Source organism: Panulirus ornatus, chromosome 36 (assembly GCF_036320965.1).
Source record: "Panulirus ornatus isolate Po-2019 chromosome 36, ASM3632096v1, whole genome shotgun sequence".
Lineage (NCBI taxonomy): Eukaryota > Metazoa > Arthropoda > Malacostraca > Decapoda > Palinuridae > Panulirus > Panulirus ornatus.
Genome location: NC_092259.1, coordinates 8,923,804 through 8,951,437, shown reverse-complemented (window position 1 = coordinate 8,951,437; position 27,634 = coordinate 8,923,804). Strand labels below are relative to the sequence as shown.

Genomic DNA, 27,634 nt, shown 5'->3' with positions numbered 1-27,634 from the left:
CCATGCTGTCAGTCACGTTTGATTTCGACTTATAAATAAAGGCAGCAACTGAGAGTGGCCCTTTATCCAACGACAGTGCTTTATCTGCTTTGCGATCTATGGCTTGTGATCCATAGCCAGAATGGGTTGTACTGAGTGGCGATGTACAATAAATAGTCTGTTCAGATTCCGTCGCCTATGGAAGCTCAAGCTTAGATTTATGACCATATTATTTTACTGTTGTCTGATGTAGCTTTCATATTACATGATATAGATATTACATTTTGTTAGGTTGCTTAGAGAACGAAGTACTTTTTGTTTGACAGACATTCGCTTCTTTTTTTGTATGGGTTAAATCCGGATGTGTTATCACTGACCTCGGAAGCATTCCCAGGCACACTTGTAAGTCAACTGGGAATCTTAAAGCCAAATTTTATAGGTTTAGTCTTCAGCATATTTTCCTAACCACGATGGAGCACAGCTGACGTTTGGGTGACGATCAGCGGGCGGAGGCGTTAACGGTCATCCGCTCGACTTGGAGAATTATTCCTTGATAATAACTATGCTCTGAGCGCTCTTGTTGTTTATTATGTTGTTTGGCAACACTGCCGGGCTCATCGAGCCTACTACTGCTGATATAAGTGTGTTGTGTCTCTAAAACTGTGCTGTTGTGGTGGATAGATTGTAATGCATGGCTGCGCAGTTTGTTCACGTATAAAACTCATCCATCTGTTGTGTTGACCAGTGTGCTTACCACAGATACACACTGTCGAGGCGGATATTATGAAAGCCTTTGGACATAGTGTCGAACGTTTGTGCGAATACTATTTGTGCGTATCTGGGAGTTATGCACATGTTGCCATGTTTCGATAGTGTGCCTTATATGTAGATAAATCTCCCGGGGGATATTGTCTAAGGCTTCCTGTTAGAAATGATATAATGCACATTGTCATATAGTTCCAAATCTGTCCTATAGCATTACTCTTGTTCTTGATTTTTAAAGTGGTTAGTTTGTTTACTCTGATTTTTCAGTGCTGCTGAGGGTCTACCTCTTATTCCTCTGAATTGTGTCTGGAGCCCTCTGGATTGTACTACTGAGTCCTCCGAATTGTGCCCACGAGTCTTGGATTGCACCCCTTACCTCTGCATTGTACCCACGAATTTATTGCATAGTATCTCTGCCCCCGTGAACGGTACCTTATTTTGCAATGCACGTTCACCACCTTCTGCAGTGACAGATACTTCAGCTGGCGTGAGTGGTACCTTCCACCCCCGTGAATAGCGATGGAAGATGAATGGTACCTTCCAAAGTCGGTAGCTGTACCTTCCACTGCCGGTAACGGCACCCCATTTCTCCGTGTAATGATTACATTCTTACGATTATTATTTGAAAATGTAATGCAAAGTTACGTGTGTGTGTGTGTATCTTGCTGTATTTCGACGCCTGATGTATGAATAATGAGGAGTTAGTGTGAGAAGATACTTCAAGTATATTTATTCAGGTACTTTCTACATCACTGACTTCTACATTAAATACATAATAACTTATCTGATGCTCTGTAGAGTATGAACCAGGTTGCACATGAATATATCTGGCATGGCCATGTAACAATAAATTGAACTTCCACATGGTTACGAGCCTTCATGTCGATCATTTTACAATATCCGTCTTATTTTGTGTTATCAACTTTTTTCGGATTTTTGCTAGTCTTTGAGTTCTGTTTGAACGACACACTTGGTGATGCAAGAACGTTTTTCTTGCCGAGTGTATCCAAGAGCTGAGCGAGTGACGGATGTATCTGGATTAGTTCCTCCTGAAGTATTTTGATAAACTCCGCTTTCTTTGCTTTCTGATCGGCACCCGTTATGGACGCCCTAGGTGAGTCGTCTTCATTAGAGATGTACGTGTCAATTCCTCGGAGGATGACCCGACCTATCTCCATCCCGTCCTGGATCTCACTACGCCTCCGTGCACCTGGTATCCCAGCCACGGTTAGGATGGTATCCGGAGGATTGCTGTTGCCGCTATCATACTCATTTTTGCCGGGCCGACTTGTAGATGAGTGAGAGCCATCCAGAGTTTGGGACGTGCCTGGCGCCGTGGTGAACATGCCATGGCGTGGGGGGCTCTCCATGTCTTCAAGAGAACTGTTGGAAACGTCCTGCATGAGAGGGGCGGGCAGATGGACCTCAGGTTCAAAGGAAGAAATGAAGTGAATAGTGGCGTCCCCTGAGCCTGCTGCCATTTCTCGACGTCTTCGGCCAAACACAGGGATAACGAGCGGAACCGCCATCGCGCCCGTGGCCCCGACTGCCACCGTCAGAGCCAGGCCAATGGCACACCAGTTGCTTTTCAGGCACCTGTCTACGTTACTTGCGGGCTGTGGCGTCTCCAGGTCATGTCCTGCATCAGACTGTGAGTGCTGGAAGTTGTGTGAGCTTGGGGTGGTGGGGTTGGGCGGGGAGGGAGGAACCTCCGCCGACAGTGAAGACTCCAGGTGCTGCCGGAGCCCTTGTCGCAGCTGCTTCAGCGTAGGAGGGAAGCCTACCGTTGTGCCACGTAGTAAACTGGATAGATATTGCTGTGATGAGTTAGATATTTCTACGTCTTCATTTCCCATCCTATCATTCGCGACTGGATGCGAGTTGAAGTGGTCATCGCCGCTGTCGAAGTAGTTCACGGTGGAGGTGTCAACGGAAAGGGTTGTGTTGTAGTGCGGAACCCCTCCAGACAACCATGGTTGATTCCTGACGACGTTTTTCACCTGTTTTAAAGCGTCTGTGTCAGGGGGCAGGAGAGACGTAGGGGCAGCGTCTTGGCGGTACCTCAGGAACCCATCGCTGAAATTCAGGAGCAGCTGCGGGTCCGTCGCCAGGATGGACTCCAGAACCAACGTCTGCATAACCTGAGAAAACTGCGGGTCACTGACGTCCAGCCCTTGGAAGAGGTTATCGAAGGTCGTGAGATGGTCTGGTTGTTTCCCAACAAGGTTGCTCCCGCTGAGCGGATGACTCGTGGCTGGGTTGCCACCCCCATACCCTGGGTACTGCGGAGCTCCAAGCGGTCGACCGTTCAGTACGGGGCCGGTGCTGGTGTCCACCGCCGCCGGGACAGAGTGTGTCAGTAGCGGGTTGTGGGTATCGAGGGCCACAAACTTGCCTGGATTGCTGCTGCCAAATTCGCCTCCGAGGATGAGCGGGTGGTTCTCGAGGGCATCGTTACCCACCCCTCCAAAGACCTGTGAAGCTTGTTGCTGTTGTGGGGTGTTGGAGGGAGCGGCGAAGCTGTTGCTGCTGTGTTGGAGGCTGATGGGCACACCGAGAAGAACAGGGTTCCCAACGCCGCCGAAAGCACCGGACCGAGAAGGCGTTGGAGTGGTGGTGGTGGAAGTGGAAGCTGTTGTTTCCGTTGTTGTTGGAGATGAAGGATGTCCTCGGTATGCAGGAGGTGGCACGCTGGGTTGGTCATGATCTGGGTGGGCGAGTAAGTCGGTTTCTTTTCCTCTGTCTGAGGTCTGCCAGTAATGGGAAACGTTAGCACCTTCATCCCGCGTTGGCTGCTGAGAAAGCTGAGACGTTGCAGCCGGAGGAGGTCCTGAGACTCCAGATGATTCTGTTGGCTGCGTAGATGTAGAGAGCGAGTCATTGTCGTGGGCGGGGGCGGCTGTGGTGGCACTGGTCGTCCGGCCTCTCGTGGCGTCGTAACCCTCAAAATCATCTTTAGGGGCAGGCGTCGCTGGAAGTGTTCCATTGGCTGCTGACGCTGGAATCTGTGGCTCGTCATGGACCATTGTGCTGTGGTTGGCCGAGGGTAGAGGGCTCTGTGTATGAGAGAGATGCCCACGTGTGGTATTTCCCTGCGTCTCCTGGTGGTCACTCGTGGGAGTGTTGTGCGTTGGACGTCCAGTGCTGGGGCTTGGATGGAGGGAGCTGTGGCGTTGCAGCATGGGAAGAGGGGGCTGATGGTCAGGAAGAGGGGACCGATGGGCAGGAAGAGGGGATCGTTGGGCATGAAGAAGGGACTGATGGGCAGGAAGAGGGGATCGTTGGGCATGAAGAGGGGACTGATGGGCAGGAAGACGGGACTGATAGACAGGAAAGGGGGACTGATGGGTAGGAAGAGGGGAGTGATGGGCAGGAAGACGGGACTGATAGACAGGAAGGGGGGACTGATGGTTAGGAAGAGGGGACTGATGGGTAGGAAGAGGGGACTGATGGGCAGGAAGAGGGGACTGATGGACAGGAGGAATGGAGTGATGGGCATGAACAGGGGACTGATGGGCACCAGGATAATGAGTGGCACTAAGAGGGGACTGATAGGCAGGGGAGGGACGAGGAAGCTGCGCATCGTGTCCCCATGCCGTCATGACTGACCCAGGCGTAAACTCGTGGTTTCTCTCGTCGCTGGGCACGCCGCCCTGCTCATGCCCTCCTCCGGTCATCTCCCTACTGGGCGCAGGAGACTGGATGTGTACGTACGGGAGGCGCTCCAAGATTTCGGGCCTGAGGCCGCTGAAGAGATCGTTGTTCTCCCCGTGTTCCTGAGCGATGGCCGCGCGGGGAGGAGTCTCCGGGTCTTGGGTTCGATCCTTCAGAAGGGCCGGTGGCCCGCTGTAGGGCCCTAGAAAACCGGACGCAGCCAGTGGAGCGTGCGGCCGGCTCGATGAGGGATCAGGCACCAATGACAGCGGATTTACCCGGGGCGGAGACTGGCCTAGCCTAAGAAGATTCAGAGGACTGACACTAATGGGCCAGATGTTGTTCGGTCGAAGGGACGATGCGGTTGGCTGCATCACGGCCTGAAGCGGCGATAAGTTCGCTCCGCCGGAGCCGAGCGGGTATAGAGATGCGTATGGTGACGGGTGCAGTTGGGGTAGCGCCGGTTTGGGCTGGGGGAACGTCGGGTGTGGCTCGAAGGAAGAGGACGCAAGGTGTGCGGCCTCGGAGCCGGTAGCCTGAGGACGTGTCTTGTAGTGAGGGAAGTTATGGAAGGGTGATGACTGTAGCGTGTGCACTGGACTGCCTTGTGGACCCACGCCGGGTGTAGCCGGTACGCTGGTCATAAGGCTGGAAACATCTTGTTGTGGAGGGTGCCCATGGAGGGGAGGTGGTCGATGACTCTGTTGTGGGGATTCTTGACCGTGTTGTAGGTGTTGGTGGCCTTGTTGTAGTTGTGGGTGGCCGTGTTGTAGTTTTGGGTTGCCTTTTTGTAGCTGGTGGTGGCCAATTTGTGGCTGTTGACTGGGTTGTACTTGCTGATTCTGTTGCTTTTGTTGAATTTTGGGGGGCTGATGGTGGCTGTGTTGTGGCTGCTGTGATTGGTGGCTTTGTGGTAGTTGTTGTTTTTGTTGCTGACTTTGTTCTTTTTGCTGACTCTGCTGCAATTGTTGTTGACTTTGTTCCAGTTGTTGCTGACTCTGGGTTTGCTGATCCTGTAGGGGTCGTGGTCGGTGAGGGCGTGGTGGCTGACCCTGGCGGAGCAGCTCGAGGTAACTCACCGTGTCCGGCATGTGTTCTTGGTGAGGCGGCCTGTGGATCGTAACCTCGGAAGAATAAACTTCCTCCTCCTCCTCCTGCAGGATCTTCTGCCGAAGATCCGTTAGCTGGTCGTCCGAGAGCGAGAGCAGTGACTCCAGCAGCTGCCGGAGGGTGTAGTGTTCCATGAGTTTCTGGAGCGAGGGTCGCACCGGCACTTCTCGCTGGGGGTCGGGGTGGTTCCCACCATCAGGACCCGGCTGTGAGACCTCCAAGAGCCCCTGGGAAGGACTAGTGCCCTCAGGGTCGAGCGCCGAGGAAGGGATGCGCTGTGTGGCCACCAGCTTGAGCTGGCCGTCCTGATGGTCCCACAGCTTGACCAGCACGTAGGGCGCCGTCTGGGTGTCGTCGACGGGGGTGGTGGTGGGTTGGCCTGTAGGGTGGCAGCAGAGTATTAGGAAGCCTGACTCACTACAGCATCAGTAAAGTATAAGTTTGGTCATCATCACCCTGATACCAGGAGCACAACAGACAAAAATATGAGCTTTGCACCACCTCGAACTCTGTATAGATGTACTTAATGACGTCGTGTTATTAAATTTATTTTTTTGGCTTGAGAAAAAATAATCTACATTTAAACTTTGATACCAGAAATGTAAAACCATATTTTTGACGTTTTACGAGCTGTAATAGTTGCTACAGACACTTCGTATAACAGGGCATAGGGTACATTTACAGCATACAGTGCAGAGACAGCAACGCTTCTAAAATCTGTGGTGCAAGTGAAACTAACGATTGGGCATTCTGTTCTGTACGTGGCCTATCACAAGTGTACATTGCAGATGATGCAAAGACGCTGCTATATCTCGTTTAAACATGCTATGCGCTTACAAACAGTACTTAGTAAGGAAGGATCTTAACTTTCTTTTTGGGTTTACTCAACGTCTTTACGTCCGGGAAGAACGTGCATAGATGGGAAGGTAATGCGTTTCGCCTCATGATCTTGGAGAAGACAAGAAGTGCTAGATTAGACGCTACAATAACATACAAATCCAGTGAACTCTGGTTCCAGGGTTCGTGATTCAAAATTCTAATTAATCTGTCTAGTTATCTTTGACTATCTATCTGTATCTGTCTATCTATCTTATCTATCTATCTATCTGTCTATATATATAATATGCTTGTGCTGGTACCGTGAAATCACACAAATTTTACGTGCAGAAGGGGCTGATTTTGCAGTTGATTTTTGCAAGGCTGTGTATAAAAGTGATTAGATTATACATAAAGGTGATGAAAAGACTTGACAAGTGTGTACGTTTACAGTTAGTAGGGTCAACATATGTAATAGGCATTTTATATATGTATAGTCACGGGAAAAGTCTTCGGATGTGTTTGAACGAAGCTGTACCGAACTCTGTTTCGATAAGAAAGAAAACGAAAAAGGCTCGGCACAGTTTCGGCCAGTGGTCGAAGCGCTCTCCGGGACTTCAGTGCGTCCTAAAAGTTTTGCAAGGAAATAGTGTCTTGCAAGTCGAAATGCGAACATGCTGACTCTCGTGTGGATATATTAGGCTACTCGTGTCATATCAGTCAGTCGGTGGTACAGGGGTAGATTAAGAAAGTCAGTCAGTCATTAACGGTGATGTGAGGGGGTGAGGGGCTACTGTTTACGTGATGCACAGCTCCGTCAGCCGCGTCGTGTCGGCCGACGCATGCCAGCAGCTGCAACAATTCGTAACGCTTGGCGCTACGGAAGGAAACGTGCCATGCATGTGTGTGTGTGTGTGTGTGTGTGTGTGTCAGAAGCAATCGGCGGGCGGCCTTACCTAGTGTGTCTCGCTTTATCCGTTCCACCCCCCGTCACAAGAGGAAGAGGAGGAGGTACGCTTGTGTTGTCAAGACTCCTTCCACGATGCGGTTGTGGAGTCCACGATGTGTGTGTGCGTGGAGTCTAGAATGTACGGACTCTGGAGTCCGGATAGAGCGGAGTTCCATGGGCGTGCTGTTGCAAGCGACTGGCTCACGCTAACCAACCAACCTCTTGACGTTGTATGCTGTGTTCTGACCTGACCCCCCCACACACTCACACACACACACACACACCTAACCCAAGCAATGGAAGTTAAAACAGCCATTTTTTTAAAGTTATTTATTGTATATCATCTTCACATATAAAAAATATTTTCATAGATTATCATGATTTAGAGAGTTTGATTATATATTAAAGTTGTATGTTTATAAAATTACTACATTAAGAGCAGTTTTTATGTCAAGTCGATGCAGATATCACAGAAATACAGGCCCTCGGCGGCAATGAATTCACCTTAGTAAACCCGTAAGTCTTCTTTCATGGAGCAAGCTCGACTCCTAAGCGAGTTTGGCTCTGACGTCGTCGATACCTTACTAAATCTTACGGGTTTCGGTCATAAGCCTTCGTGCTAGAAGGACTCTAAATGCGTCTGTTTTTTTTGCCGTCCGTTAACGTGGACTGCCAGATGTTTCCAGACAGTAAACTTGAGTTTGTTGGCTAGGGTTCAAATTTTCTCCCGTTTTTCCTTGTTCTTCACTCAAGGCATCAGTTTCACGTTGCAACGAAAATACGCGCCAAATATTAATCAAGGAGAGAAATTATTTTTTTCTTATGACTGCCAAAGAGGGCTTGTAGGTTGCAAACGAACACCCGACATCAGGTGACTGTGACGCGACACATGATTCGTTTGACAACCGCAGTTTTGAAAGTGAAGTAATTCATTTAGGACAGGAGAATGTATTCTCTTCAGGTTATAACATCCGCAGAATTATGATATGTCAGTCCCATCACATATGCATGCATTCTCAGGACCGTTCGTCAATTACATCCACTTGATTAGGATTACCTTTTAAGTCCACTTTCTCCCGGGAGTTCTTCTCTGATGCTGGTTTAGTCATCGTCGAGGGTTCTCCTGCGGGAGTACGTACGTCCAAGTCCTCCTCCGCTATTTCTGTAGGGTTGAAACCCTCCCTTACCTTCCCCCCGGGAGCTCCTCCCGATCCCGTCATACGCTTGCTTGCCCCTGGACAATGGACGTTATTGACTTCTCGAAAGCCCACCTGGAGGATCACCATGGGAAAGCATTCTTAACGAGCGCTTTATGATGTAAGCTAACTGCTCTTCACTCAGCGTTTGCAGTACTTTTTCAAGGCTGCTAATTTTTTCGTCAAGCGCACTCCAGACGGCGGCTTTGGAAACGTGTGCCTCTTTGCTGATCCTTGCAATGTTCAGGATGAAGGAGGATGCGACATCAAAGGCATCCCTAGGATGCGTCCTTGTTCCATCGGAGGAGTCACGATACTCAGCGAGTAGTCTGCGTATCTGCGTCTCTCTAGAAACCACTTGGTCGAGATGCTTCATCGAGGAAGCCAAGTCTTCGTCTAGCTTACGGCGGCGTCGGCGACCCAAGAACGCGGGCGCCAAGAACGGGAGAGAGAATGCGTTTGATATTGCCAGCGCAAGCAGGGCGGCTACGCCCAGGGAACACAAACCGTCCGTGAGACAGCCCTGCAGAGTTGCGTCGGTGGGTGTGGCAGGAGCTGCTGTTGTCGCCGCCGGAGAGATGGCGGGCAGTGCGGAGACTAAAGGGCCTTCCTCCTCAACAGCGTTCCAGAAGACTGAAGTATTCAGTGTTGGGTAATACGGGTAGGAGGGGCCGAAAATGGCCTGGCCCCCTACGCTAGGTGGCTCCACCAGGGGCACGTAAGGAGAGTCTACGAGCTCGTAGTAATTATTCACCGGTCGGTCAGAAGGCGAGAGGCCCGGAGGCAAGGCTTGGACGTTAGGTAGCCCGACTGAACCTTGACTAGGATAGGATGATGGGAAAATCGAGGTTACAGACGACGAATCTGACGGGTCAGGCAGGGGCGGGTTCGGCGACATTTCTGTCTGACCGGTCGCAAATGGATTTGAGAATGACGGGGTCGGTGCTGGATGATGGGGATAGTTGCCAGGGTTGGTCCAGGGTAGAGGTGGATAGTTCCCGAGGCTGGACCAGGGTGGACGTGGGTGTGTCTCGTGGCTGGTTGAAAGTTGGTAGGCATAGTTTTCGTGCGTGGTCGAGGGTGAGTGTGTATGTTTTTCTTGGTTGGTCGGAATTGAAATTCGGTTTATTCCCTGGTTGGTTGAGGACGGACGTGGGTAGTTGTCTTGGTTGGTCGAGGACGGACGGGGGTAGTTGTCTTGGTTGGTCGAGGACGGACGGGGGTAGTTGTCTTGGTTGGTCGAGGATGGTCGCACATGATCACCTTGGGTAGCCAAGGATGGCAGTGGGAAGTACTCTTGATCTAGCAATGGTGGGTATGGATAGTCGAGGAGATGGGGGGTGGGAGGTGGCGTCGGATAGGTCATGTGTACTGTCAACAGGCGTCGAGGGTCATTTGACACATTAGTGGAGTAAAGACGAGGGACGTCGACGGAAGCAGCCCCTGGCCCTGCTTCATGCCGAGATAGGAGTGGGTAGATGGATAAATCTGTTGCCGGAAGCGAAGTTTGGTAATTGTCGCTATCTGCCGCTGGCGGGTAATAGCCGTGGTCAGCAACGATAGCAAGGTTGTTTGGACCAGTCCTGTTCGTCCTGGGCACCTGGTGATTGAAGGCCGGTTGCTCTCCGTAGTTGCCGGAGACGGAGTTCTGCGCCGCGTGTCTGTTGCTGTTGATGAAGCCTTGGTTACCGAGGTGGCCTGAAAAGGTGTTGGTACCGGTGATGGCCGCCAGGCGGCTCTGTAGCCGTTCCCTGTGCAGCTTGCTAGAGGAGGGCAGATCGGCCAGCACGCGACGGAGGTCGACTGGGCGATCTACCGGCTCGCTGAGAGGCAGTAGAGGGTTGGCCTGGGGAAGGTCCTGCGGCAGGAGCTCCAGGATGGACCCACGGTTACCCTCGAGGACGCTTGGCTGCGACAGCAACTGAGCGTTGTCAGTACCGAAGGTAGATGCAAAGGCACCGCCGCCTGACGGAGGGAAGGCCGAGTTGTAGCCGACAGTCTCCGCTGCGCTGGAGAACTGTTGTTGTCCTTGTGTAGATCGTATGCGGCTTATAAATGCCTCTAACGTCGGGTCATGATTTTGTGAACTGTCAATGCGGTCAGCCAGGTCAGTGAGAACCCGCAGGTAGGTGAGGTCGCTCTCCTGCAGTGTTGTTCCGATAGAGAGCGGCAGGTTGCTGTAGGTGGGATTGCCCACACCCCCATAGTGTGGTTTTGTGAGGGGGAGGAGACTGGGAGGCTGGTCCTCTTGTGGCGTTGACACTTCCTCAGTTGACGAGGGTTCTCTCGCTGAGAGGTAATCGTCGCCAACGCGTCCAGCCACTGGGCTAGCAGTTCCAAGCACAGAGTCGACAGCTTCTTCGGCCACAGCGCCAGCACCACCATCTGTAGAACCAACGCCTCCAACAGCAGAACCTACACCTCTGACAGCTGAGCCCACACCTTCGACAGCAGAGCCAACATCAACAGTAGAACCAGCACCTCCGACATCAGAGCCCACACCGCCGACTGCAGAGCCAAGGCCATGCACAGGGCCAGCAAAACCTACAGCCAATGGGCTAGGTGGAAACGGTGCCTCTCTCAGAGGCCTTTTATCACCAGTACTTACTAGTTTCCCGTTTATGTTTTCATTATAAAGGTCCATGTCTTCTTCCAGTGTATACCTAGAGACGTAACTTGCCTCATGATTTCGATACTGAGCTTCTCGTGTGTTGCTGGCAGGATGGCGGAGGCCAGGACCCACACGTCCTCTTGCCGGAGGTGCGATGAAGCGGGTAACAGGAAGATCTACTTCGGGATCCTCACTGGATGTGAGTGGCTCTGACGGTGTCTCAGTTTTCCCGCCGCTCTGTCGACGCAGTTCAAGAAACCCGAAAGACTCTGCTGCGGACCTCATGTGGCTGGTAATTCCCATCGGTGACAGTTGCTGCGGCGGAATATCATGCATGTTGAATGCATGTGAATATTGACCGCTGGAATTCCTTAGTAAAGGTCTTACATCATGTGTCTCATTAGAGTGCAAGACACTATGGTTATACTGGAAAGTATTGACTTCAGGTGAATTGATTAGATTATCGGTACTTATAGTGTCATTTGTCCGTGGAATACGGTCCTGCTGTAGTGGACTAGCCTCAGGTGTTTCGTGGAACGAAGCAACAAAATCATCTGGAAACTTGGGTTCCACAGAAGGCGAAGAGCTCGAGCTTTTGGCCTCGTAGTCGTCGTAGTGGAAGTGTCCTGCCCTGGGTGGACCTCGTCTCCCCCAGAGCTGAGGCGCAGGTCCGCTACAACATCCTGGTCTCCCGGTGGAGATCGTCTGGCTCGGCCAGGGCGGTACAGCGAAGGGTCCAGGAATGGGTCATTACCCATGCTGGAGGCCACTAGCTTCAGGACGTCGGGCGGAAGGTCCTGAGGATTGACCACGGCGCCATTGACGAGGCCCGAGTTCCTAAACATGCTGGTGGGTACTGACTCCTCTCCCATAGGTACCAACTGGCCCCCTACCATACTCCAGATTTTAACCAGTACAAACGGATTACCTTCGCGTTGGTGGGGGTGATGGTCCTGGTGATTAAAAGGACTCTCTTGTTCTTGCTGGTGATCATTTCCTCTCAAGCCTGCAAATTGAACAGAGGTATTGTCAGAGTGATGCAGGGGATGAGTGCTGTCTGGTGTCAGGTGGGTTATTTGGTCAGTAACAGCGAAGGAAGGCAGCGAGGACCTCGTCTCTGGTGTTGATGTCACATGGTTCTGGTCAGGCTTTAATCTCAGCGTGTCATGCAGAGGCATCAGTGCGGCTTTGACAGTGACAGATGGAAGTGGTGTGTTGGAGGGCCCTGTGGTGTCTTGGTGTACAGTGACAGATGGAAGTAGTCTGGTGGAGAGCCCTTTGGTGTATTGGTCAACAGCGACGGATGGAGATGGTCTGTTTGAGGGCTCCATGATATCGTCGACAGAGAGAGATGAAGATGGTCTGTTCTGGGGACCTGTGGCGTCTTGATCGACAGTTAAAGATGGAGATGTTGGGTTATGATGTATAGGGGCCCAACCCAAAGCAAGAGAAGATGGAAGTCTGTCGTAAAGTTTCAAATTGTCCCATAGAGCAGGCAGATAAGGAAGGGAGGAGGAGGTATCGGGAGTGGAGTCTGTGACACTAGGCCCTAGGGTGGAGGCAGGTCGTGGTCTACCGTAAGGAAGCTGCTGAGCTAGCGATTCATCCGACTCATCGAGGACAGATCCCTCAAGGTTTATGGATGAATAGTCCCCTGTAGGGTACGTGGGCCCGTGAGGTACAACGGAAGGATAGTCGGTCTTACTAACAATCTCTGTTTTGGTTACTTGTAGCTGGGTTGCGTCCGACGACGAACGATACGGATTACTGGCGTTAGGATTCTGGAAGTTGTGCGTTGCTGCTGTGTAAGGGTTCGACAGCCGAACATGATCGTCCGCCAGCAGTGCCGTATGGAAGGGATACTTCGAGGAGTTGATAACATGTGGACGGGTAGGAATGGAACTTTGTATATGTGCTGAAAGAGGTCTTACATAGGTTCCAGGATGCGCACCCGAGTTGGGACTGTTTTCTCCCACTGGAAAGGGACTTACACTGGAATGATTTGAAGATTCGTCTGTATTCTTGTATAGGATGTCTTTATGTCTTAGGCTCACACTGGCCAAGGACGTGTTGAGGTCATTTAAGTAGGGATCAAAGACAGTGTTGTGTGGACGGGTAAGGTTATCAGACTCGGGCGGGTCTGCTTGGGTCGTCGGCTCGCTATTCGTTCCCCGGCCAGAATGGGCGGTACTGTTGTATCTGGACTGGTGCGGCCTGAGGGGGTTCAGGGAGGCGAACGTATTGAGCTGACCGTGCAGCAGGTTGACCCCTAGACCCTGTGACCCTGGACGACCCAACACCCCGCCCTCGTTGACCGGCGGAGAGTAGGGCACGGGCGGGAGGCGAGTGGTGGAGGAGATCGCCCCCTCCACGCGGACATAATTTAAATCCAAGAACCCCGGGTTGTGAATATTAAGGTTAAGTGGGTCACTGTCAGGTCGGAGGCTCATCAGCAGTCGAGTCACGTCGACCAGAGGGATGATGTTAAAGTTGGTCTGGTTCGCGACTATTGTATTCGCTGTATTACTCTGATGCGAGAGGTGGGATGAGGTTTGGTTTGTCGCGTGTGGCAAGGGTGCGTCGCCGTCCGGCGTGATGTCTGACGGATGGACGGTCTGTGTCGGACTTACGGGAGACTGAGGTCGTCTCTGCGAATAGTGATATACGTCATCGTAGTCACTATACGGAGGTTCGTAGGGGTTATAAAGGTCTATACTACTTTGGGCGAGCGACTGGCTATCGTTTTGTCCCGGGCGATAATCGTAGTCGTCATGATTAAGGAAACTGTCCGCCGAGAGAAGAGTGGTCGGAGATGTGAGGACAGGAGGCTGGAGGAGGCTCATGTCACCTGCTGAGGAAGGACGTGAGAGGAAGGTCGGGAAGGGTGTGCTCTGCTGTTGGTTTTCAAAGTGTGAGTGATCAGGCACCTGAGGGTAGAAACCCGAACTGGAATCGGAGATTTGTGGAACAAGATGTCCGCTGTCCGGTGCGGATGTCCAGAGGAGTGTGAGGTCATCGTGTGTGGGTGGAGAAGTAGGAGCGTTGGTATAGGGCCAAGTCAAGACCTGAAGGTTGGGAGACTGTGGCGGGGGCAAACCAAAAGTGTATGGCCCACCACCATCCATCTCGTCCCAAAGATTACCATAGGCAGCATAGTACTCACTTAGGTCGTCTTCGTAGAAGTCGTACTCATAGTCGTCGACGTCATTACCTTCGTGACTCGGACGTGTGCTGGCGGTGGACGCCATCTCGCCTCGCTGCGTCGTCCCCTTCGTGGCGTTGGCGTCCTCGCGAGTCAGACTCGTCACTGACTGCGAGATTAACGTCGGCGGCCTCGTAAGGTTAGAGTCATCCGAAGTCTCTGGAGGAATGGATCGTGAGGTGGTCGTTATTGTCCACACAGGTCCAGGAGCTGCAGCGTCTGTGTTGTTGTGTGGGAGGCGCTCTGTGGGTACTCCTCCAAGACCGTGCGTCGCAAGCGCTCCTGCACTCGTCACCCAGGGAGAGGTGGAGCCCACGATGGACTGAGTTTTATCAGCATCTTTGGATAACGAGACGTCGCTCTCATCACTCGATGTGCTACTGCCTGAGAACCCCGTTTCCGTTGTGGACGTGGACACAGTATCAATAATTATCTTCTTGGTCAGGGGCACCAGTGATTCGGGTTTTTCGCTGGTAGAGATTTGGTGTTGTGGAGCCGGCTGTTGCTGCTTGGTGAGCTCCTCGAGAGCTTCCCTTATCAGCTGATGGTCTGATGTCGTCATGAGTATCGTCGAATTGGGTCGAGGTGAGCTCCAAGGCACTTCGTACCCACTCGGATCATCATGTGGTCCGAAGTTTTCATGTTGTGAATATACGACTGCATGTTGGTATTCGTCAATATTTTGTTGTCCTTGGGTAAAGGTGGTTGGTCCTTCTGGTCGGTTCTCAAGTGGTCTTGGTCCGGCTGAGGATACTGGATGGACAAATTGTATAACCTCTGGGAGTGAGGTAGCCGCATCCGGGACTTTGCTAGGACCCCAGTAAGCTGGTAGAGTTGTTAAGGTTGACGTAGATGGCGCCGGTGCCGCTGATCCAGATGGAGTTGAGCTTTCATCTGTAGACGCTATCGTTGTGGTGGTAGTGGTGGTAGGTGATAGGCGATGTAAAGGGGACGTGGACGGGATCGCGTCTGTCGAAATGGAAGACGTCGGTCGTCTCGATACATCATCGGCGGTGTGCGGGTTGCTGAGTGTTTGTCCCGTCACCTCTTCATCTTGAAGCGTCTTGACGATCGGCCGGTATGTAGGCTTCCACGTAGACAGAAGTCCGAATGCTGGGATGTCTGATGCATTCACTAGGGCGTTACTCGGTGGCCGAGTCACTGTTCTGCTCGCGTTCGCGGTGTACAGGGGAGTAGGATCTGTAAACGAAGGGACCGTCGTAATAGACTGAGATGTATAGACGGAATGAGAGTTGGTGGCCGATGGGTGCTCCGTGTAAGAAGAGGGCAGTGTAGTTGGTGTGGATGTTGTGGTTCGAGTAAGTGGCGTACTTGAAGGGGTTATTTTGGTTGAGGTAAAGCTTGAAAGTGAAGGAAACCACGTAGACAGGGAGAGTAGCGTAGTTGGAGGCGGCCTTGTGTCGGAGGAGGGCACTGTTACTGAAGTAGGTCTTGTGGTTAATTGCAGTCTGTTAGTTGGAGGAAGTTTTGTAGGTACAGGAGGCCATACGGTTGACGAGACCAGTAAGGTTGAGGGTCTCTTGTTGGAAGGGAATCTTGTGATTGAGACGGGACTTTCTGATGATGAAGCTACAGGTGTTCCAGCCCCGGTGGACAGTGGCGGTTTCTTGAACGTGTGTCCTGAAGCGACCGTCGATGGTTCTGTCACTGGATCAGTTGAATTCGTGGTGTTAGTTACCGGACCGGAGGTTGGCACTGTCTCGGTAGGCGGCTGGTCATGTTCTGATGAAGTGGGAGGAGATAGGGTTGTAACTCCTGGTGACGTAGATACTGGTGTATCTGGTGCTGCTGTGTATGGCTGATTAGTTTGTTTTTTCTTCAGAGACTGACGCTGGAGTTGATGCATCTGGTAGAGTTGTAAAACTTCCAGCAGCTGTTGTATCGGTTCCTTTAGTTGGAGAAGATGGGACGATGGTAGGTGGCCTTACCGATATCGGCCTTATGCCACCAAGTTTACTGCTTACAATCTTCTGGCGAATATCACTCGTGTTGCTGGAGATCCAGCCAGAGGCTGCAACGTGACGATCGGCTGACATGAACGTCAAGCTGTTGAATGGCACGTAGGGCTTTTTCTGCCTTGCTGGGTGTGAGTTCGCTCCCACCTGCGTACCCTCATCAAACATGTGTCTCTCGCCTCCCGTCGAAGTGCTACCCTCAGGAAATAGCGAAGTGCCATCCTCGTCCGTCAGATTTCCCTGTCTCTCCTGAGCTAGGGGAAGGTCGCCTCCCCTTAGGTCATCAGGGATTAAGATCTCGTCTTGGAGAGGCCAGGAAGAGACACTGGAGCAGCTGAGGCCCAGGAGGAGGAGGAGGAATGAGGATGTTAACAGGGATCCAGTACACTGGTCGAGTCCCATTGTACCCAAACTCCTGAAAGGAGAGTGAAGTTGCATCAGTTGTGGAACACTTTAGTGTTCCACCTCATATCTGTAACACAAATCTTGATAGAGAACAATTAGTAAAGAACTACGTCAATTCCTTATACAAGGTTACAGACTGTAACTGCCGTATTTAAACGTGCCAGGCGAGGCAAACATGTTGAACCCTGCAGACCCGACAAGATACGAGCATAGATTTCAAGACTGATGAAAAAGATATACCCGTACTTTCTTTAAAAACACTGAAGACCAGCATATTCTAATTAACCCACGGGTCGCACCGTCGCATCGTGTTGGAAGGGTTGCTAGCCATGGATTATGTATGCGTGACGCTCCTGAGGTACCGACCACTCCATAGTTCCCGGGCTTAGAACTGTACCTGCCGGGATCGGCCTGGAGGACGACAGGTGGTATCAAGTTTACTGGTGCCTTGGGAACTAGGGCTGTAATGGTGCCTGGGGAGATTAATGCCGTATTGGTTCCTTGGGAACTAGGGTGTACTGGTGCCTGGAGAGTTAGTGCCGTACTGGCGCTTTGGGAAACCAGGGCTGTATTTGTACCAGAGGAACGAAACCGGCTGGCAGGATATGACTCAAGCAACAGACTTAAGCCTCTCGTTCGAGCCCCTCAACCTCATCCCTCTCCGGATCTGAGCGGCGTCGGCAAAACCTGTTTTTTCCCCTCGGGTTAGTACACGCTACACGATATTATTGTTGCTATATAAGCCATACACATAGCAACACTGTCACCCCTACAGATTGGTGCAACGTTAACACCACCAAGCCTGGTGTAAAGCGAAATATATGACCTGCGAAGTAACCGACCCTTCCGTAACGCGTCACGTGTGATTTGCAGCGAATTATCTGAGCGTGTGAAATGACCCAAAATGACCGCCATTAAATTCTCGTCGCACGCTGAACGAGGACTTAAACTGTAACATCACTAGCTATAAATTACTCGCTGTCATGATGGGTGCCAAACATGTCTAATACCATTCAGTGTATGTCCATTCACGATTATCTATTTGTAATTCCGTCTTATTTACAGTGCTTAATGGGGAATAGTTGCGAGGACTCGCCACTTTAAATATTCTTCATTAAAAATTTCACCTTTCATATCTTGTAAGTCTGCATGAAATGTACTCTCACTTGGTAGGCTTCCCAAAATTATACAAGATTCAGGAACATGGAAGCAAGAGAGAGAGAGAGAGAGAGAGAGAGAGAGAGAGAGAGAGAGAGAGAGAGAGTAGATCCGTGTGTAGAGAGGCCCCAACTCCCGTACTGTGCAAATATTTAATTTCAAACGTTAAGGGAGATTGCAAGAGCAATTTCACCCATGTCGTAAGTAACCTCAAGCAGTTAGAGTCCATCACAATCAGTATATGATATGATGTAGCCCAAGTTCGTGTGTTAAAGACTCGTTGCTAGCGAAGTCGGGTAGCTACCGGTATTTAGCGGTGTGAACACGGCCACTGGCGACCCACTTGCAGATGTAGGCCACCGGTGTATACATGCTCGAATGCCGCCGCTTGCTACTCTACTATTGTTCTCCCCTCGTGTAATATGTTGGCCGCAGTAAACTTGGTGAGCGTGGTATGATATTTTTGGTTTTGGTCTTGACCTTATTTGTATTATGAACCGTATAGAGATGACTAAAGGGCGGTTAGTGTTACCGTGCGTCGAGTTGGAAGCTGTCATCGACGCTGGCCACCTCGGCAGGTCATGAACACTTTATAGCTCCCTCCCTCCCTTCTCGGCTAGGCTTCGCTAACTGCGTTTATATAATGTTCCGCTAGCGGCTCCACGCACGTCTTCACTTCCCCGTACGGAGATCATGGACGGCATGACACATGAACTGTTTCCGAGATCGCAGCGATTTTCGCATGCGTTGTGGTATGTATGTTACCAGAACGCGAACGGATTATTTTAAAGATGTTCCAGCAGCGGTGATGCACACGTTTCGTTATTGAAGTGCTTAAAGTAGAGGAGACACAGTATTTGATTGTTATTTGGAATTATTTGTGTGTTCTGGAGAGTTTTACATTCGGGTAGACCCATCTTTAACATGTATAAATATATCATGTCTATACTTCTTTGTACAAACATACACACACATCTGCCTGAGGCAGGTACCCATTGTTCGACCAGCCACGGAGGATGAACGCCGGGGTTGAATGAGGTACGACTACCGCACCAGAGATCCGAACTCATGCGGGGTCCGTGCTGACTTGTGAGGTCAGTAACGCTAACCGTTAAACCACGTAGGTGCGCGTGAGTCACCGCGAGTGAGAAGTCATTATATATATATTTATATATATATATATATATATATATATATATATATATATATATATATATATATATATATATATATATATATAGTTTTAGCCACATTTAACTTTTAAAACGACGGATGTATTGCGGAGGAAAGGAAAAAAAATCGCCAGGTCTAAGCCTGGAACGATCTCTTTCATTTCTCTGGTGTGCTCTTACTGGCACAGGTCAGGTTTGTATTTGTTAGTGTGTAGGGGCAATTATGTGGAAGTGGGTGTTTTGCGTGATACTGGCGTGTATTTGTAGCAGTGGCAACAGTTACTGTTAGTCCTGATGCTTCCTTAACTTAAGAGCTGTTTCCATCTTTTTGCTGGGTGTGCTGTGATGCAGCATCATTAATAATCAACAAACCACCATGTGGCGTTCTTCGGAGAAGGTTTGGTGTTGCTTTGTTGAAGGGCGCTTTAATGCTCACTTATTAACGTAGCGTAACGAAGCGTGTGCAGCACGTTGGAGGGCAGTAAGGTCGTCGCTCCGGCGATAGCCATGTTTTAAGCGAATTCCTCGCAAGAAAAACAGCGTTAACGCCTCAGCCTACAAGTCATTGTTATCAACCAACGTTTAGTTGTAATGATTCTCTTTTTCCCAGTCACATCCTTTCAGCAAAATATTATGACACGCAAAGTTGGCTGCTCGTAGAGTTATCTCTTGTTATATATGGCGACCGTGAGAGATGTGTTTGGCTGGGCTGCTTGCCGACCCTGGAACAAGATGACACAACTTCACTCTGGTCCTAGAGCCTTCGATGGGTGGTATACGATCGCACAAGCCGTATTTACAGTGAGGCAAAGGAAGGTGGATGCCTTACGGACGCCCACACTTCAGGGGCCCCTACAAATCATTATTATTATAAAATGCTTTATAACGTTAAGGATTATATATATATATATATATATATATATATATATATATATATATATATATATATATATATATATATATATATAAGAGCAAGGTTATTAGGTACAGTAGGGTTGAGGGTCAAGTCAATTGGGAGGTGAGTTTGAATGGAGAAAAACTGGAGGAAGTGAAGTGTTTTAGATATCTGGGAGTGGATCTGGCAGCGGATGGAACCATGGAAGCGGAAGTGGATCATAGGGTGGGGGAGGGGGCGAAAATCCTGGGGGCCTTGAAGAATGTGTGGAAGTCGAGAACATTATCTCGGAAAGCAAAAATGGGTATGTTTGAAGGAATAGTGGTTCCAACAATGTTGTGTGGTTGCGAGGCGTGGGCTATGGATAGAGTTGTTAGCAGGAGGATGGATGTGCTGGAAATGAGATGTTTGAGGACAATGTGTGGTGTGAGGTGGTTTGATCGAGTGAGTAACGTAAGGGTAAGAGAGATGTGTGGAAATAAAAAGAGCGTGGTTGAGAGAGCAGAAGAGGGTGTTTTGAAGTGGTTTGGGCACATGGAGAGGATGAGTAAGGAAAGATTGACCAAGAGGATATATGTGTCGGAGGTGGAGGGAACAAGGAGAAGAGGGAGACCAAATTGGAGGTGGAAAGATGGAGTGAAAAAGATTTTGTGTGATCGGGGCCTGAACATGCAGGAGGGTGAAAGGAGGGCAAGGAATAGAGTGAATTGGAGCGATGTGGTATACCGGGGTTGACGTGCTGTCAGTGGATTGAAGCAGGGCATGTGAAGCGTCTGGGGTAAACCATGGAAAGCTGTGTAGGTATGTATATTTGCGTGTGTGGACGTATGTATATACATGTGTATGGGGGGGGTTGGGCCATTTCTTTCGTCTGTATATATGTATATATATATATATATATATATATATATATATATATATATATATATATATATATATATATTCTTGGTTTTGAATATCGCATAAGTATTTGGGTTGGCAATAACTCTGTTCCACGAAATTTTCAAAACCATACGTGGTTTGGTAAACAGCAGTCTTCTAGTGAGTCGGCTTCGAATCCTTCCTTGAAGGAGCACATAGACTGTACCGGAGTTCTTAACCTGCGGCCATACCGGTTTTGTGCGGCGCCCGTAGCGCTACATACTTTACATTACGGCCCCAACCGGTCATTTGCCCCAGGTCTAAATGGGGCTTTGTTATACCAATAAATATTACTTCAAGATAAAAGATAAAAGGAAGACGAACCTGGTCATCAGACCCTGACTTCAGCACGACGGTACGTCCTTTAGGTATGCTGACCTAGCCAAACTGACTATGAAGGGGCCAGGCCATCATATTCAAGGGTCGTAATGTCGTGCATAAGAGGAACAGGTGGGTGGGGAGCGTTGCGGGTGACCGGACCGTCCGCCACCATGACTTGTCTAAACTCTGGGGACGTCGTACTCTCAATCTCCGTTACCATCGACCCATCATGGCTTCCACATACCCACTCTCCCGCGGCCTTATTCAGCGAATCCATGGTGAAAATGTTAATACAGGAACTCGAAAAGTGATAATAATAAGTGTATGTGTGTGTGTGTGTGTAAAGATTTGCCGCCCAAGACTAAACATGACATGGGTTCTTGTCAATGTCTGAAGGTGGATGTGTGTGCTTTGTAAGATAAGAATAATAGCGGTAATTATCTTTATTTTATTAATCATATATTATTCTTATTACATCCATATATGATGGGAAGGTAAAATTTTAACTGTCTCAGTATACAGACACCAGCAGTCACCATAAGTCTCGGAGATATTAGTACAAGCAGACCCGACTATTAGCTATTAAGTGGGAAGACATTAAAAAAAAATCTTTTTTTTTTCGAAGCTGAAGTCAGGGTAGCGGGGTTTTCGCGCAGGAATATTTGAAATCACCGAGCGTATTATCCCCCACCTATCGTCAATATTTGATGACTATTATTATATCGTAAATGAAGAAGTAAAGGGTAAAGAGACCAATACACAATATTGTTTGGTAGATAGAGGGAAATGATAGATGAAATGAGATCCAGACAATATCATAGCGAGAAGACTCTTGGTAACTATTCTTCACCGCAGGCCAAAATTTATTTTTGTCTGCATAGTTAACGGAGAAGTTAACGATCTCGTCGATGAATGTAACATTCAACAGATACAGTGAAATCACGCGATGTTTTACTGGGAATTTCTGTAACGTTTGATGAAAACATTTTATGGTATATAATAGAATTCTAGGGACAGTCGTTTCTATTAAAGTATAATTATACTAAGATGATAATCCCGGACCATTACAGTGACGCTGATTAATTTTTTAAATTCGAATGAAATTTTGTTGATTCGGTGTAGTACATGTTCTCGCTCACAGTTACCCAGAATTCCTAGAAATCCATATATTTGTTTGTTTTGGAAATTAAACCTTGAAGCATGATGGGTATGATGGTATGGTAAATAGATCTGATCTTTAAGGATTGGATCATGTGTCTCGCCATTATACCCATACATAGATCGTACTGTTGTTTTTGTGTTCATAGGACAAGATTTGCGATCAAGGTCACACCATCGTGCTCACAGGGCCATCCGTTCACCTCAACGTGTCCCTTAGCATCCAGAACTTGCTTGTTAACGATGGTGACAGCTACGACGAGACTGGACAAAAGTAGTTTGTCATTGGTTTCAACATATTTTGAATTTTACTTTGTCATGTACATATAGGACCGTACACCGATACGTACTGGGTGATGGTGGTTGTAACAGATCGTGCCTCCACATTTATTTGTTATTAGATTTCCTTGTAACCACATTCTTGCCAGACGTATGCCATGTATTGGGAAGTAGCCAAAATGCCATGGATGAAATTGCACAATATCGTTGGTCACATCGTCTTTGGTTGACAAACGGGTGTGTGGCTGATGCAATGAGGTGAGCATCATTCACAAATGTTTGCTCAACAAAATGTATCACTTCGTATTTTCCCGTCTGAACGAATATGAAATTATTGGACTCTAGTAGCGGATAGCCGGAGACCGCAGGATACGGGGGCATCACTGTAACTGTTTATTGACCAAGAGGAACCAGTACGTAAACTCGTGCTCAAACAAGCGACGTTAGACACATGCCCAACTGGCAGCAAGAAATAACCTTCATGTTATTATTATTATTTTCGATTAGCCATATTGGTGTGATTCCCTAAACCCAAAAGTATTTAATTCTTACCTCATTCTTTTACATATTTCCAGGAGTTGGTGACACCTTCTGGTGATGAAGACAGGTCCGCCGATATGAGGCAGGTATGTACGTCGAGGATGTTGCCCAGTTCTGTCTTGTTGAAGAGATAGGGCCGAGTGTGACTGAAGTGTTTCTTGGATAACAGATCTGCCTTTGCCCTAGTACAGTGAAGTATGTCTAGGACTTAAATCCAAAGTATAACAAGTGTTTTTTCGTGGATGGAAATGTTTTCTTGCATGTGTGTGTACATGAGAGGCCAAGACAAAGGAATACGGGCGCAGTCAGGATGGAGCGGTGGGTTACACAGGGTATGTACTGGTGGTGTAAAGCACGATTGTAGACCACCGTGGAGGAAGCGTCGTGCTTTCTGTGGTACACGGCCACCGAATCTTCCACCGTCGCTAGATACACTCCTCGCCGCGCCACACCGACTCTACGAATGATCCAAGTTAGCGGGATTGCTTATTTCTAACGCGCGCGCGCGCACACACACACACACACACACACACGCACACTTTTCACGGGATGCACAGAGCCCACCCCCACACTCTCGTGATGCTTCATCATATCCAAAACAAACCGCTGTAGCACTCGATTTCACTGTTCCAAATATGACGCGTGAGAGTTCTTCGCTCTAGCTGTCATCCAGCGCTCAACTGGTGACGCTTGTCTGTTGATCAAGTAGAGTGGGTTGGGTTTAATGGGTGGTTTCAAGAGTCTGTTGAGTTAGTCCTCTTGTTCATGAGTCTAGAAAGATTATTTTGACAAATAAAAGAGGCCCATATGTACCTTTAAGTAGATACTTGTATATCATCTGCCTATAAACGTGTTATACAAATTGCAGTTAAACATATTATATGAGTTTGCCATGATTTTCTCGCGTTTGCAGATACATTTCATAGCCCATGTTAGAGAAGAAAATATGAAAAAGTGCTCACTTTGTAGACTTCCACTTGTTAACCCGTTGGTTGGGATGTCAGTGAGACAGCCTATCACTGTATCGAACTCGAACTCATCAAGGTGTAAAAGAATAACCTGGGATGCGAAAATTTCTAGTTTGCTGTTACTTATTCATTGGTGTCAAATGAAAGGGGCTTTTGTAAGCGTTTAGTACATTGATCCTCAAATGAGAGATCATGAAATATGAGTGAAATATGATTGCCAAAAGATAGGATGAGAAAAGATAACCTCGGTATTGGAAAATGCAAGTTAAGCCAGTTTCTACGGTTTATCATAGACAGTGCTAATGAGATGGTTGGTCATTTTAGGAGAGATTTTTAGGCAGAACAACAGATCAGAAACCATTGTTACTGTACCTTTCTAAACCATTGTTACTATACCTTTCTTAAGTTAATACTCCCCAGTTAGTTATGTGCTCCCCCTACCTTGAGGTTCCTCTGAACATTTCCTACCCTCTTGCAGACTGTCCTCAAACTATTGAACATTTTTGTTCATTAATGTTGAGAACAGAGATCAGCGCAATTCTCTGTTAGCAGACTCATCATCTTCAGAATAGCTGGTCTCTGTAGCTTTACATCAATATGTGGAACATGGATAATGGTCCGTTAGTCATGAGATTGACATCATTGTTTTGGCCAGGTTTGAGCTTTGTAATTAGAAGCAGTGACGGTAGCTCGTTGAGTTTCTCATGGAATATATTTTGTTAAGATTCCCATAACGAGACGCACAAGCTGTAGTTGGAGCAAGACCAGCTGTTTGCCTGTAATATTCTTGATCACTGACTTAGGTATATTTAGTGCAAGTGCAGTGTGTGTGCCATCATTATTTCACACCATTTCCTCTTCAGGACTCTTGAGACATGATCTTTCTTAACACCTTTGGGTTAGATTACATTTCCCCCTAAAAATGGAAGTTAAATCATTATTGTCAAGTAAAACATGTCTTGCACCACAGCACAATGGATAGATTTTTAATTTTCATCTCTGTTGTATCCATAGTACCTGGCATACCTCCATCAATGCACTTCCTAATCATTTCATATCATTTCTTAGGAATCATTTGGCATTTATATATGATGTATTTAAGAGAAACAAAACTTACTGACATATCTCTATCCTTTAATGTTTGGGGCACTCTCTCATATACTTCTATCTTTTTAAGTATTTTGCATTATGCAAGGTATTAATTCTCTCAACCTCTTAATTCTTTATATTTAAACATTGTCTTGAATACTTCACCTGTCTAGTTCTCCCAAAGTTTCCCTTCATTAGAATGCAACCTTCTTCAGCCTCTCCCCTTTTTCGTAGTGTCTTTTAATATATGGTTAAATTATGTTGCATTTTGTCATCACCAAATGCCATGCTCTCTGACTTATTCATGAACATAACTTTCACCTGCTAACGCTTTAAAATTCCTCTGAACTCTTTTATCAATGTTAACATTCTGTATAACATCCTTTTATCATTTTGTACATTCTTAAACTTTTCCAGTTGTGGGCTTTATAGCTTCTCTGATCACAATGATCGAGTTTTGGCATTCAGCTGTTTTCTCAGCAAGTACTGAATTCCACTTTACACTCAAGCACAAGTATTGCCTTTCCTTTCTCTTTGTCTCTCTTTGTATGTGCACTGGTGTATGTAATTACCTTTAAATTTCTATTTGTACAATATGGGGATAAAGTTCAGCACTCGTAGGACCCCACCTCTTGAACTTCCTTTACCTGGACATGATTTTACCATTGGGTAAGACTTTGTAGCGGATAGTGCTCACTGCAGGAAAATGGAGGGCTTAAGTGGAAGGAACAAGGAAAAGGGGAAACTGAGGAGGAGTTAGAAGGTTGGAGTTGTCACATATATTGCTGGTATCCTGTTCCTTTATAAGCTGTCAGTAGAAAAATAATTACAGAAATATAACCTACCTAGTAGCTCTCATTGCTCGTTTCATTTCAGTCTGATGGGTTAAATTAATCAGTTGTGTAAATTGACATTAAAGTTCAAGTCCTCTTATCCAAAAGCTATATCATTGCCTCTTAACAGGCCACATCACTCTTGCGGCTTTCTGCCAAATAATTCACATTATTTTAAGTCTTTCCTCTATGTAGGTCATTTTTATATGGTATTATCATACATCTTGTGCCATTAAATTTCTTGTAATTATACTGCTAAGCATAACTTAATGCGCAGTAGAAATAATAATTCTTCTAAATTTTTTTTTATCACAAACTCTGTCCTCAATTCCACAGAGTGGATTGTGTACATGCAGCTATGCAGCTACATAGATTATTCTTTTGTCAATTCTATCCCTCTATATGTCGAAACATTAGCCGTGGCCATTCCGTAGAGGTAGTAGGTTGGAACGTTGAGTAGACACATTAGGTTATATTAGATGTTGATAACATTAGATAGAAGCCTCTGAAAACACTTTGCTAGAGTTGCCTGTTAATGGCAAAGAACCGGTACTGGATTTCATCAGTAATGGGGACTCTTTTGCCTTGGCCATCCTCTTGTAGAACTTCCCAAAGGGAACAGGCATCAGAGATATAGATATTACTGTTACACATCCTTTTCAAAACCTTATGAGAATAATGCATGGTAAGAACCTTACATTAGAATGTTTTTGCTCACAACTATGTAGTGTTTTTCCCTGAAGGAACTGTATTCATTATCATTTTTCTTTTTTTAAAGTCCATCTCTGATGCTTGGTCCCTTCTTGAACTACTTCAAAGGGGTGACCATGGCAAAAAGAGTTGAAACAAGGCTAGAAATTATAAGAGGTGAAATATGACAGAATAAGGTTCCAGTTTGGAAAGATTGACAAAGAGGATATATGTGTCAGAGGTGGAGGGAACGAGGAGAAGTGGGAGATCAAATTGGAGGTGGAAGGATGGAGTGAAAAAGATTTTGAGAGATCGGGGCCTGAACATGCAGGAGGGTGAAAGGCATGCAAGGAATAGAGTGAATTGGAATGATGTGGTATACCAGGGTCGACGTGCTGTCAGTGGATTGAACCAGGGCATGTGAGTATTGGGGTAAACCATGGAAAGTTTTGTGAGGCCTGGTTGTAGAAAGGGAGCTGTGGTTTCGGTGAATTATACATGACAGCTAGATACTGAGTGTGAACGAATGTGGCTTATGTTGTCTTTTCCTAGCGCTACCTCGCAGGGGGAGTGGGGTGTCTTTTCATGTGTGGCAGGGTGGCGACAGGGATGAATAAAAGCAGCAAGTATGAATTATGTACATATGTATATGTCTGTGTATGTATACATATATGTATACGTTGAAATGTATAGGTATGTATATGTGCGTGTGTGGACGTGTATGTGGGTGGGTTGGGCCATTCTTTCGTCTGTTTCCTTGTGCTACCTTGCTAACGCGGGAGACAGCAACAAAGTATAATAATAATAATATTAATAATAATAATAATACTTCTCAAATTATACTTATTACAACAATTAAAATTCATTCTGTGGGATTTGAAAAAAAAAATACTTTCCAGAAAATTATACACACAAGATATGTGCTGTAAGTTTAAACATAGTACCAG

At 47.7% G+C, this 27,634-nt stretch overlaps 1 protein-coding gene and 1 long non-coding RNA gene across 2 annotated transcripts in view; one reads left to right on the top strand and one right to left on the bottom strand.

Annotated features, from left to right (window-relative positions):
- The window catches only part of LOC139760304 (uncharacterized), a 37,973-nt gene that overhangs the window by 4,060 nt on the left and 6,279 nt on the right, over positions 1-27,634 (top strand). The window contains exon 2 of the long non-coding RNA XR_011715307.1: positions 23,143-23,193. This is a non-coding gene — a long non-coding RNA (uncharacterized lncRNA). The remainder of the gene's footprint in view (positions 1-23,142; positions 23,194-27,634) is intronic.
- On the bottom strand, positions 1,337-23,573 carry LOC139760296 (uncharacterized). Its single transcript, XM_071683271.1, has 3 exons — positions 23,120-23,573; positions 14,244-16,673; positions 1,337-5,887 (listed from the first exon to the last, which is right to left on the bottom strand). Exons 2-3 carry the CDS (start codon positions 16,147-16,149, stop codon positions 1,650-1,652), a joined length of 6,144 nt encoding a protein of 2,047 aa, XP_071539372.1. The 5' UTR covers positions 16,150-16,673; positions 23,120-23,573; the 3' UTR covers positions 1,337-1,649.